Source organism: Equus quagga, chromosome 11, assembly GCF_021613505.1.
Source record: "Equus quagga isolate Etosha38 chromosome 11, UCLA_HA_Equagga_1.0, whole genome shotgun sequence".
In the NCBI taxonomy this organism is placed as follows: Eukaryota; Metazoa; Chordata; class Mammalia; order Perissodactyla; family Equidae; genus Equus; species Equus quagga.
Genome location: NC_060277.1, coordinates 93674130 through 93686512, shown reverse-complemented (window position 1 = coordinate 93686512; position 12383 = coordinate 93674130). Strand labels below are relative to the sequence as shown.

Here is a 12383-nt window from a genome sequence, read left to right as displayed (position 1 = left end):
AAGAAGAAGAAGGAAAATAAAAAGGATTGGAAACAGATGTTAGCTCAGGTGACAATATTAAAAAAAAGTCAAACATAAGCTTAGTATAGGACCTAGCAATTCTACTCCTAGGTGTCTACCCAGCAGAACTGGAAACAGTACCACACAAGGTCCTAAGAAACATCAACCAAGTAGAATGTTTGGCTCTTATTTGGATCTTAATTTGAACAAATCAGCTTGACAAAGGCATTTGTGAAACAATTGGGGAAACTTGAACAGAGACTGGATATCAGACACCAAGGACTTAAGTCCTGATCTATTAGAAAAATGTCCTGAAATATTTATAGGTGAAATAATACGTCTGGGATTTGCTTTAAAATACTGGAACAATAAAAGGAGGGGAAATAGATGGAATAGTAATAGTAGAATATTGATAAATGTCAAAGCTTAATAATGGTATGTGTGTGTTCTCTGTTATTCACTCTTGTGTATATTTGAAATTTCCCATAAGTTAAAAAAATTAAACCGAGAACCTGACCACTGTGGGAAAGGGCCTTTAAGAAATTCATAAAGGAAAGTAGATAGTAATATTACATAACTTAGCTTGTTGCAGCCCAATACTGGTCCATCCTCTGTATACCTTGCAAAAACGCAATTATCTTGTTACTGCTGTGCAAAAGGTTATCTTGAGCAGAGATTTAAGTGAAAGAGCAGAGGCAGAGCTTTCAGTCTTCATATTTCACCGCTTGCTAGCAGGTACTGGCTAGCTTTCTGGTGTTCCTGGATTTGCAGAGTGCATGCAAATCTCTTAGCATGTCTGTAGTTTGCTTTCAGTAGCTGTTAACATTTCCAGATGATAATCAAGCACCATCTTTCCCTCATGCAAATTCTCATACATAGCACAGCTCCTTTTTATCCTGTGTGAATGACATCTGCCTCTTATTCAACGTGAAAGGTCCCGGGATTTATAATTGCTTTTATTTGGGGTATGGAAATTTTACAGTTCTTATATACACATACGTGTTTAATGAGAATTGTGTATGATATACTAAGGATGTTTTCTTATTTGTTTATTCATTATTTTCTCCTTTTTCCATTTTTCAGTACATGTACTAGCCTTAGCAAGTTCTGTTCCAAACTCAGGCACCTTGACTTGGCTTCCTGTACATCAATAACAAACATGTCTCTAAAAGCTCTGAGGTAAATTTCTTATAACAAGAATGTCCAATTATCAGAACAAATAATTTTTTTTAATAACTGAAAATTGGAATTGAAGGAAACTATGTGTTAGGGATATATACTGTAGTTCAGAATATGTCTTTTATTTTATCACTTGCCCAAATTACAGGACACATTCAGGGGATTTCTGAACAGTGTAAGTACAGTTTATACATGAATGATTAGATTTTTATGAAGGCTTGTCCTGATCTACTCCCCCACCCCCCACAAATGGCACATATTATTATAGCCTAGTGATAAAAGCAGTGCTCTGGAGTCAGGTTATCAATCACATACTTTGAACAAATATAATCCTTGTAAGCTTTTCCTTATCATCTCATAGGATTATTATTATTTGATAGTATTAGACCAACCCATATAAAGTTGCCAGTATTCAACAGTTTTTGTCTTCGTGTGGTTCAACCTAATATATATAAAGTTCTTAGCAGAGTTTCTGCCATGTAGTAAGCACTCAATAAGTTTTAATTGTTTCAGTGTTAATGTATTTTTTAAAGTACATTACAGAAGATATATCTTAAAAGGAGAATGAAATGCCCACTCTCTTTGTAACTTTATTTTTTTGTCTTCCTTTTATAAATGATTGTGGTCCCATGTATTGGTTACATTTAAGAATAGTAAGAATTAAGCTATTAAAAGAAGAAATGTAGATTTAGTTAAGTTGAGTGTAAGTAATCTAAAAGTGTGGCTCCTTCTTAGACTTTCATTGTGAATATTGAGCACATATGTATCTAAGGCTGTTGGCCATGTAGGATAATATAACAACATTTATAGTTTATAAAATATTTTCGTATAAGTGATCTCATTTATTTGAAAACCTTGTGAGGTAGATAGGACAGACACTTTATAGATAAGAAAATCCAAAACATTTTTGAATGCGAGGTACTGTGATTCAGCCGTAGAATATAACTGAATAAGATATTGTTGCTGCCCTTAAGTTGCTCAGAGTCCAGTGGGAGGAAAAAAAAACCCCTAAGCATGTCATCATATTGCAGTGTGACAAGTGCTGTGATTGAAGTGAGTATGTCAGTTTGGGGAGAACATAGATGGGGCTACAGCTAACCTTGGATTAAGAGAAGTTTGGGAAGGTGTCCTAAAGTCACGCTATTAATGTTGAAGAATGAACTTGAACCAAGATCCCCTGGCTTTATTTTGTGAAACAATTAAAGCACTGTTTTCCAAAGAATGTTGTAGAGCTCAGGATTCTTCCGTAGTTCAAATGTGAAATCAGAGATCAAAGATGAAGCTAGTATTTGATAGAAGGCAGATAGTGAATACAATATATCCTATATTGAGCCTGTGGAAAAAGTAGTCTACATACTTCCTAGATAAGGGAAATTTATACATCCTTGTAATTTTTTAAGTAAAATTTTAAATGTTTTTGTTATTACTCTAATAAATAATAGATTTATTTGATAGAAAATCTGGGTTTGAATCTAAACTCTTTAGTTACTGTTAACCTGAACAAGTCACTTACTTTACATTTCCTATATAGAGACCTTTTAAATATGTGATAAGTGCAAAAAGGATATATTTTGAAAAGTATAAACCTCCATAAAAATCTAATATATCTGGAAAACAAGATTGTGTTTGTGCTTGTTGGTTAAGGTGGATTTGAGATGGCCCTCCGACTGATACAGTCCCACATGAACACCACAAGCATTGATAAATCTGCTTTTTTTGTTGTTGTTATGGGATTACCTATGTTCTAAATCTGCGTTAAGTAGATTTATGTATATGAATATGTATGTTCTTCTAGCATAGCATGGGGCTATATCCATTCCCTGACTAAATAGTCAATAAAATAAGAATTTGGTGCCTTTGGAATTGGATTTAGTCGTATGTTTGTTTCATTTTGTTTTTTGCTAAGTGAGGGATGTCCACTGTTGGAGCAACTGAACATTTCGTGGTGTGACCAAGTAACCAAGGATGGCATCCAAGCACTAGTGAGAGGCTGTGGAGGGCTCAAGGCCTTGTTCTTAAAAGGCTGCACACAGGTAATACTCCATGTAGTGTTTATGAATGATAGAGGAACCATAAACTTTGTAGATAGCCCCAAGATGTTAGCTTGAGGGATATGTAGTTGTTACATATTATTGACCAAAGATACATACTTACTAAAAATTTGTTTTCCACAGAGTAAAAAAATATAAGAAGAATTAACATCTGACCAAAGAGAAATTTTTGAGAGGAGGCCAGATGGGGAGACAAAATGATACTGAGCATGCACCATAGTCAAGAAGAGTTTCATGCAGTTTAATCTGAAAAGGAAAACATGCCATGTTGTCACTGCCTGAGATCTTGAACTAGATAGGCAAGGAAGGTAGTCTTGGCAATTTTCACTAGTTGTTTAACCACCAGGAGCTTTTCTTAAATGTGCCAAGTATACAGCAACCTACATTTTACAGTGTTGATGCTTATTTCCAGTCACATTACAAATCCAACATATTTTGTCATTAAAAATTTTACTATCTCAGTGTTTTACAGTGAAAAAGAAAAAGTGACATGGTAGCATCTGGAAGGAAGTGGTCAAGAGTGGGTTTAGAAGTGACTGACAAAGTAGGCCTAGGCTCTTATTACCTTAATTTATTAATGGTTACTAAAACCAGGCCTTGGATTCCATTAAAAATGCCTTCATTCTTTCACCGTAATGGGAGGAGCTCCATTGTTTGAAACAGCTTTGGAAGTATGACTGCCTTAAAACAACAGCTTGAGCTTCTGGTTATTTATGGAATCCTGAAAAATATTGATTGGAATGCATCGTTATAATCAATTACTTGCCATCTGTTCTCTGCACTGTGCGCATGGCACTGATCTACCAGCAGCAGATAAGCTATGGATGCCTTTCTCAGCTCCTGCTCCGGAAAGTTTCTTTTCAAAAGACTTTATAGGGAGTGTAGAAATGTGAAAATTATTTTAGTTTCATAATCCCTTAGCAAAACGCTGTGAGCCATGTTTAATTTATCAGAAGAAAAATTCATAAACGTTAGGCAGTGTTTATCTTTTCCTTGATTTGGTGATAATAGGAATTTGATGTGGTCAGAACTGATGAAAAATACTGATAACCATACTAATCATGTGAATTACACCTTATGTGATCATAGTTCATTGTTTCTGTTTCCTTGTTCCTTTGAAACTTGGTTGGCTGTTTAGAATATATCGATCAATGTGTACACTCTTAAATCTTTTTTCCTTTGAAACAGTGTCAGTAATCATTTTTTCTCTTTCTTTTTAATCTTTCTAGCTAGAAGATGAAGCACTGAAGTACATAGGTGCACACTGTCCTGAACTGGTGACTTTAAACTTGCAGACTTGCTTAGTAAGCCATCCTTCGCACAACTCTTCCGTATTAGTAATTCATTTCAGTAATATTACTGTAAGAGTTTCTGTCATCAAGACGATGGGTTTTTCCATTTCAACCCAGGGGACACAGTAAACACACAGATGATTCTTTACATACTTGACAATATGCACTCCTGAGGGCTTTGACATACATTAGATAGAGGGTAGCTTATGCAGAATTCCACATAAGCTAACTGCAACTCCACCCCTTTCTTTTTGACTTAAGAAAACTCTACTTTTTAGAAGTAAATTACTCACAAACTTCAGTATTTAAAATATTTTTGGTAAATTAATTGCAATCATACCAATTAAGACCTATTAGTGGACCGTAACTATTGGGAACCACACTGATTTAAACAGATGACAAGCAAAATGTACCGTTTAAATTATTTTCAAGTAGTATTTGTAGTTTACATTTGGCTTGTTTAGACTATCAGCTTTTTTGTGTCTATCCCAAAACTCCTGAATTTTGCTCAGAGAACTTGCTGAAATTATTCAGGGTCTTAGAACATTGACAATACACCTGTAGCTTTTCTGTCTTGCCTTGAAAATTACATATGTGTTACCTTTGAGTGAGAGCCTCTCATGGCAATGAAAAACGTTGATAAGGGTTTTTGCCAAGGCTTCTGCTTATTATACCCTCCCCTTCTTGTTTGATCACCTAAAACCTGAGGGTATCGTAGTTGTTTAGTTTAAAGGTGATACAGAAAGGGCCACATTTTGTGCAGTTTCAGCTACCTGTTCTTCCAGCCCTTAAGGGATGGTGCTGATAATGATCTGTTTAGGAGGCTCCTGAGACTGAGTTAAAGGAATGACATTTCTTTTTAATTCTGATTCCCATAGTTGCTAACTACTAGACTTTGCCTAATTTCATTTGTGAAACCAAAATATTTGGCCTGCGAGAAAGAGCTTGGAGGATTCTTGTAAATGAAACCATCAGTTTACAGTGATAGGAAAAAACTGTTTGGGGCATCTTCAGATTTTATTTATATACGGTCATGCATCACTTAACTGTGCGCATACATTCTGAGAAGTGCGTGGTTGGGCAATTTCATTGTTGTGCGAACATCATAGAGTGCACTTAGACGAACCTAGATGGTATAGCCTACTACACACCGAGGCTATGTGGTACTAATCTTATGGGACCACTGTTGTGTGCAGTTTGTTGGTGACCGAAATGTTGTTATGCAGTGCATGACTGTACATATACACATACTCTGTATACATGTTACATATAAACTCATGCATACAAATACATATATATCATGCCTACCGTTTGCCATTTTAGTTTTGTTTCCTTTACTCTTCCAGCAGATAGAAATCACAGTTGGTAAGCATAAAGAACCAGTTCTATCATATGTTTATGTTACTGTTTCCCTTCACCCAGATCTTAGGGCATGAGTCATTTCTTCTGTACAGTATGATGAAATGATTCTCAGCATTCATGAGACTTCATGTTCCTGCCCAGAACTATTGAAGTAACCAAAGTACATTCTTGATCCATTTGCTTTTTTTTAAGCAATTTGAAAACATGAAAGTTTAGTAAATTTTACTCTCTTTAAAATTAAAAATATCGGTGATGTGACTTTCCTCATCTTTGTTCCTAGATAATCCCTTATAGACTTTAAAACATTAAGGAGGCAGCACAGCCCTGCAATACTTTCTTAATATTGTGTGACACAAATTCCATTGGCTTGCTAAATATGTGCGTTTATTGATTGCTGCTTCCGCCTTTACATATCAGTTATCCTTGTTTAGTAATAACAATACATCACATCTCTGTGGCACTTTTTTAGGTACTTCCATATGTGTATATACCTCATTAATTTATCCTCATGACAGATCTTATATTTGCCTTAGTATCCGTTTTTTATTTTGTTTCAGTTGTACAATATTGAGAACGTGCTGATTTAAAAAGTGAATATTTAATGTTTGATTTTTTTTTCACTTGTCCTTACAACCTAAGGATACTGTGTGATTAAACAAAGATGATAGGAGAGATTTATTCTGAGACTTATACAAAATTAATGAACCTAGCTGGACAAATTGAAGTTCTGACCCTATCCAACATGTTAAGATGTTCATATGTGACATCTTTTTTTTTTTTTTTTACTGTACATCTTTGTGTATTCTTTTTTAATTTTAAAATGATTTAAAATATATAAAATTCTGTGTGGGTTGGACACAACTGTTTTTCTCCATAAATTAGGATATTCTTTATCATATAAAACTAAAATATGGAAATAAATGAGTCTTTTGTTGATAACGAGATTGCAGCTTCATCCACAAGTTGTTTCATTTTTTCAGTAGCTTAATATCATTATCAATTTTGAACTTAAAAATGTGTTTGTACTATTAAAATACTGCTGTTCCTACCTGTTTTCTAGATTTTAAAATCATTTAATTGAATCTACACCATGATGGGCCCCATACTGTTCCCAGTCCCCTTAGGTTAAAAGAATCCCATATAGCTTCTTCCCTTTACACCACAAATGAGCACAGATTTCTGTCGCAAACTAAATCCAAAGGAAGTGAGGGGAGGAAGAGACAAAAATGTGTTCATTTTCTTTTAGTTCTGCTACCTGATTGATATTAAATCTGCTTTTGTTTCTTTTGGGTGCTTATTTTTGCGGAAGTAACTTTTTTCCTTCTTTTTCTTCTGCTAAGTTGCTAATATCTATGGGATTTTTTACTCTTGTTTTTAGCAAATCACAGATGAAGGCCTCATTACTATATGCAGAGGGTGCCATAAGTTACAGTCCCTCTGTGCCTCCGGCTGCTCCAACATCACAGACGCCATCCTGAACGCTCTAGGTCAGAACTGCCCGCGACTTAGGTAAACATTTCTTGTTCAGCTCAAAAAAATCAGGGGAAAGAAACAGAGGCCTCCTTCACCCTATTTATTCCTTGGAACCTGGAATGTTTAAGGTAGATACTCCAAGGCCATTACCTTTTTAGATGCCCACTACTTGCTTTGTACCTCATTTGATTACATGTAATAGGCCTGAACCAAGGGGTAATAGTCCTCATTTTCTGTATCTTGCTATCCATACTAGAACAAAATCAACATTTTTTTCCATGACTTGAGAAAAGAAATAAAAGCATTTTCTCTTATTAATGCCTTCATATAATGCCTTTCTGAAGAAAGTTCTCACCCTGTGGCCATGTATATTGTAGTAATGATGCCAGGTACGTAGCAGGGAGTATTTAAAAGAAAAAACAGCCCCGCAAGAGAATCTCCTTCGTGCTGATGGTCTTTTAGAACAAGGCTTATTTCTCTATGGCTTCTCCTCTCTGCCTAAATGTAGGATTGGCTGAATATTTACTAAGATTGCTGGGTTACCACATACATGGTATCAAACCCATATTGATTCTATAAGAATGCACAATACACTATTTTGTAATAAATAAGAATGATCCCCATGTATGTCTTTTGTTTTTTAAAAACAAAACTTTTATTGTACTTATTATGTGTTAGCCATTGTGTTAAGTGATATGCAAATATTAGTTTATTTAATCATCATAACATCATATAAGCCCTGTTATTATCTCCATATGAGAAACCAAAGCACAGAGAAGTCAAGTAACCTGTTCAAGCTCTTACAGCTAGTAAGTGCAGGAGCAAAGATTCACACTCAGGCAGTCTGGCTCTAGAACCCATGAAACCACTTCTGTTACATATAACAATCATTGTAAACCAATAAAACTTGCTTAGGGGCTGGCCCGGTGGCAGAGCAGTTAAGTGCACATGTTCCGCTTCGGCGGCCCGGGGTTTGCCGGTTTGGATCCCAGGTGCAGACATGGCCCCACTTGGCAAGCCATGCTGTGGTAGGCGTCCCACATATAAAGTAGAGTAAGATGGGCACGGATGTTAGCTCAGGGCCAGTCTTCCTCAGCAAAAGGAGGAGGATTGGCAGCAGATGTTATCTCAGGGCTAATCTTCCTCAAAAACAAAAAAACTTACTTAAAAACTTTTTTTTTATAATCACCTGGCCATGGGCCTAACCATAATTATTGAAAGAAAATTTGCCTACAGTATCAAAATTCTTTTACTAGATCATAGACTTCTTGGTCAAAATTAGTAATAACAAGCCTAGAGCAAAGTACTATTCAGGCGCTAAGGAGGTAGCTAAACTCCTCTCTAAAAATATTTCACTTTACCTTTTTCTGTTTTAAAGAGAGCAGTGTTCAGCTCCATCCTCCTTCATGGTTTTTTGTTTGTTTTTTTAAGGAAGATTAGCCCTGGGCTAACATCTGCCACCAATCCTCCTCTTTTTGCTGGGGAAAACTGACCCTGAGCTAACATCCGTGCCCATCTTCCTCTACTTTATATGCAGGACGTCTGCCACAGCATGGCTTGATAAGCAGTGCATAGGTCCTCACCTAGGATTCGAACCGGTACACCCTGGGCTGCCAAAGTGGAACACGTGAACTTAACCTCTGCACCACCAGCCCGGTCCCCTTCATGGTTTATTTTATTGTTAGAATAGAAAGGCTTTCAAATGTGATACTCAGAAGTTGGGTTTCGGGTCTGGCCCTGTGGCTCAGTGGTTAAGTTCTCGTGCTCCGCTTCGGCAGCCCAGGGTTTCACCCGATCGGATCTTTGGTGCAGACATGGCACCGCTCATCAAGCCACGCTGAGGCGGTGCCCCACATAGCACAAGCAGAAGCACTCACAACTAGAATATACAACTATGTACTGGGGGACTTTGGAAGAAGGAAAAAAAAAAAGATTGGCAACAGTTGTTAGCTCAGGTTCCAATCTGAAAAAAACGCAAAAAAACAGAAAAGTTGGGTTTCAGTCAGATCATGATTTCCCATTAGATAGAGCAATTATTTCTAATTGATTGTCAATTGATAATTACTTCTTATACTTTAGCTTTATTTTTTTCAACTTCTGTAGTAAGTGATTTTTAAGCAAACATAAATGTTCTTTGGTACTGCCATGCGGATGCCACCAAGCTTTTCACAGAAAAGAGCTACTTTTGATTCCCTGGTCTTGTGGTTATTTAGGTTGGTGTTTAGCAGTTCCTGAATAGGAGAGTGGCTGCCAGCTCAGCTCCCCTCTCAACTGGGCCTCCCTGGGAGTCTGTGGGAGGAAGCAGAAAGCTTACAAGTATTTTTTCATGCATATGGATTTCATATTTGGGACAGGCCTGTAATTAACCAGTCCCTTCATAGCGTTTTTAAAAGCTATTTAAATCCAAGTGAACCTACATGTAAAATAGGGAAAGAGAATAATTTTATTTTCAGATTAACTGAATCAGACAGATTAACTGAAACAGAGTATTTATCTCCATTTCCTTTGTTTTCTAGGAGCAGGCTGCCCTCTGGGGGTAAGCAGTATGCAATCAAGAAGGCTTTTAAATGCATTTCTCATGCGTTTTGGCATTAACTACAAGCTTCTATTATTATATTCTTCTGATTACATCACCCTAAAATGTGGTATTTTCAGGACCCCCTTATGACGACTCCATGAAAATGAATGGCAAGATCTGTATACAGACTTGCTTAGCTGTTAATGTCACTCTATATTATATAGTCCTTAGGGAATAAGAGGTTGTTTTCTTAAATTCATGCTGTTTTAATAAACCCAGTTTTCAGGGACCAAGGGCTTGACTTTCGCTTTGTCTTTTTACAGAATATTAGAAGTGGCAAGGTGTTCTCAATTAACAGATGTGGGCTTTACCACTCTGGCCAGGGTAAGTATTTTCTCCGGGTTCTGTAGGTTTTGTTGGGGATTTTTTATGTCAGAAGAGTGAGCAATGAGGGAAATGTGGAATGGCAGCAGAGTCGAGGGTGTGGGATGTAGGGGAACTTCTCTGTGCTGGTGTTCTGAGCGTTGTTATGCTACAGCTCCAGGCCTATAGAATACAAACTGCTCTGGAAACGCAGGCATGCGTTGTAGAACATGATGCTCCTTCGTAAGACTTGATTTCCCACATTTGCATAAGATGATAAACTAAACAGGGACTTCTAGCGCTTTGTGAAAGAAACTTACTTGGTTATTTGGTATGTTACTGGTGGATGAGAGTAATTTTGAAATAAACATGTAAGTCTGTTTAAATGGAGAAGTTTTCAGAGATTTTCTGTATTCACCAGAAGATTTTAATTCTCAGAGTGGTTTATAAATCACTGTATAATAGTAGTATTTAAAATTATACTGTCTTTGACCAGTGTGATGGAGCATGGTTGAGGACATTTGCTTTCAGGCAGATGGATGGAATCCTAATTGAGTTGGGGGTGGCACATGGCATAATTAAATGAGGATATAAAGCTTACCTTCCACCCTTCCAAAGAAATCATTTTCATTAAATTATTTATGGTTGAAAGGATCTCTGTATCAGTGCAGTGTTAGTGTTCAGCATATTTATTCCCTTGGACTTCTAGGATGTTACATACTTTAAATGTGGAATAATTGAGAAATTTTTCTGTGATCAAGGCCTTTTAGAATGTGTAATTAATGGAATAAGACAAGTGACATTAGAATGACACCAACTCTGAAACTTTTAAGATTTCATCAGTATATTTAATACTACTACTGTGTTTTCTGACCTTAAAATTTTTCCCATGTTTTAACTGTACTATAATGTTTGGTTTTGTATTCTGTAGAATTGCCATGAGCTTGAAAAGATGGACCTGGAAGAGTGTGTTCAGGTAAGCTTAGGGATTTTTACTCAGAAATACAGTATGATAGAAACTTAGATAAAATGTGCACATCAGACCGTTCCCTACCCTAGTGTAGTGTAGTACCTGGCAGCACTGCTGACTCTCCGTTTGCTGAGGTGTTGTCCAGGCATACCAGGCAAAGGTGCTCGTGACATATGTGTTAAAGAACTAGAAAAATAGAATCAATAAGGTTGCCATTGAAAAGAAAGAAGACCAAAGCATTTAAGCCATAAAGATGCTATGACGTTTTCTTAGACCTACAGGGTTATGATACTAGTAAATAATTAAAGCCTCATCACACTGATATATAGCACTGCCCTTTTTTAACTTAGCTGGATCCTGGACTCCTTACATCATCAGCCCTGGAGACCCAACTCTCTATACCATATACCTCCTTATCAGCAATTTCTTTTACTACCAATTTTAAGAGCTTTGAGATTATTAGTTGACTTGGGAGAAACTTTGAAGGGAGACTCTTTTTTTTTTTTTTTTGAGGAAGATTAGCCCTGAGCTAACTACTGCCAATCCTCCTCTTTTTGCTGAGGAAGACTGGCCCTGAGCTGACATCCTTGCCCATCTTCCTCTGCTTTATATGTGGGATGCCTACCACAGCATGGCTTGTGCCAAGCGATGCCATGTCCACACCCAAGATCTGAACCGGCAAACCCCGGGCAGCCAAAAAGCGGAACGTGCAAACTTAACCGCTGTGCCACTGGGCTGGCCCCCTGAAGAGAGACTCTTAAAAAGAAGATGGAGTAATGAATTTTTTTAATGGTAAAAATAAAGAAGAGAAGATACTGTAGTAACTATAGAGGTTAATTTTTTCTGAATTTGTTATCTGGACACTACTTAGCAACTATTCTTCCCCCCCCCCCCCTTAGTTGTACTTACTTTTGAGCTTTATTTTTGTTTATTTATTTTTTGAGGAAGATTGGCCCGGAGCTGACATCTGTTGCCAATCTTCCTCATTTTTTTTTTCTCCCCAAAGCCCCAGCACATAGTTGTATATTCTAGTTGTAAGTCATTCTCGTTCTTCTATGTGGGATGCCACCACAGCATGGCCCAACGAGCAATGTGTACCTCTGCGCCCAGGATACAAACGAGCGAACCCCAGGCTGCCTAAGTGGAGTGCGCTAACTTAACCGCTTGGCCATGGG

At 37.1% G+C, this 12383-nt stretch overlaps 1 protein-coding gene across 4 annotated transcripts in view; it reads left to right on the top strand.

Annotated features, from left to right (window-relative positions):
• The window catches only part of FBXL20 (F-box and leucine rich repeat protein 20), a 102489-nt gene that overhangs the window by 85124 nt on the left and 4982 nt on the right, over positions 1 to 12383 (top strand). For all 4 annotated transcript variants that reach the window (XM_046675493.1, XM_046675494.1, XM_046675495.1 and 1 more), the window contains 6 exons: positions 1084 to 1179; positions 3086 to 3212; positions 4460 to 4534; positions 7263 to 7393; positions 10199 to 10259; positions 11170 to 11214. In XM_046675493.1, the coding sequence (XP_046531449.1) occupies positions 1084 to 1179; positions 3086 to 3212; positions 4460 to 4534; positions 7263 to 7393; positions 10199 to 10259; positions 11170 to 11214 (535 nt within the window). The remainder of the gene's footprint in view (positions 1 to 1083; positions 1180 to 3085; positions 3213 to 4459; positions 4535 to 7262; positions 7394 to 10198; positions 10260 to 11169; positions 11215 to 12383) is intronic.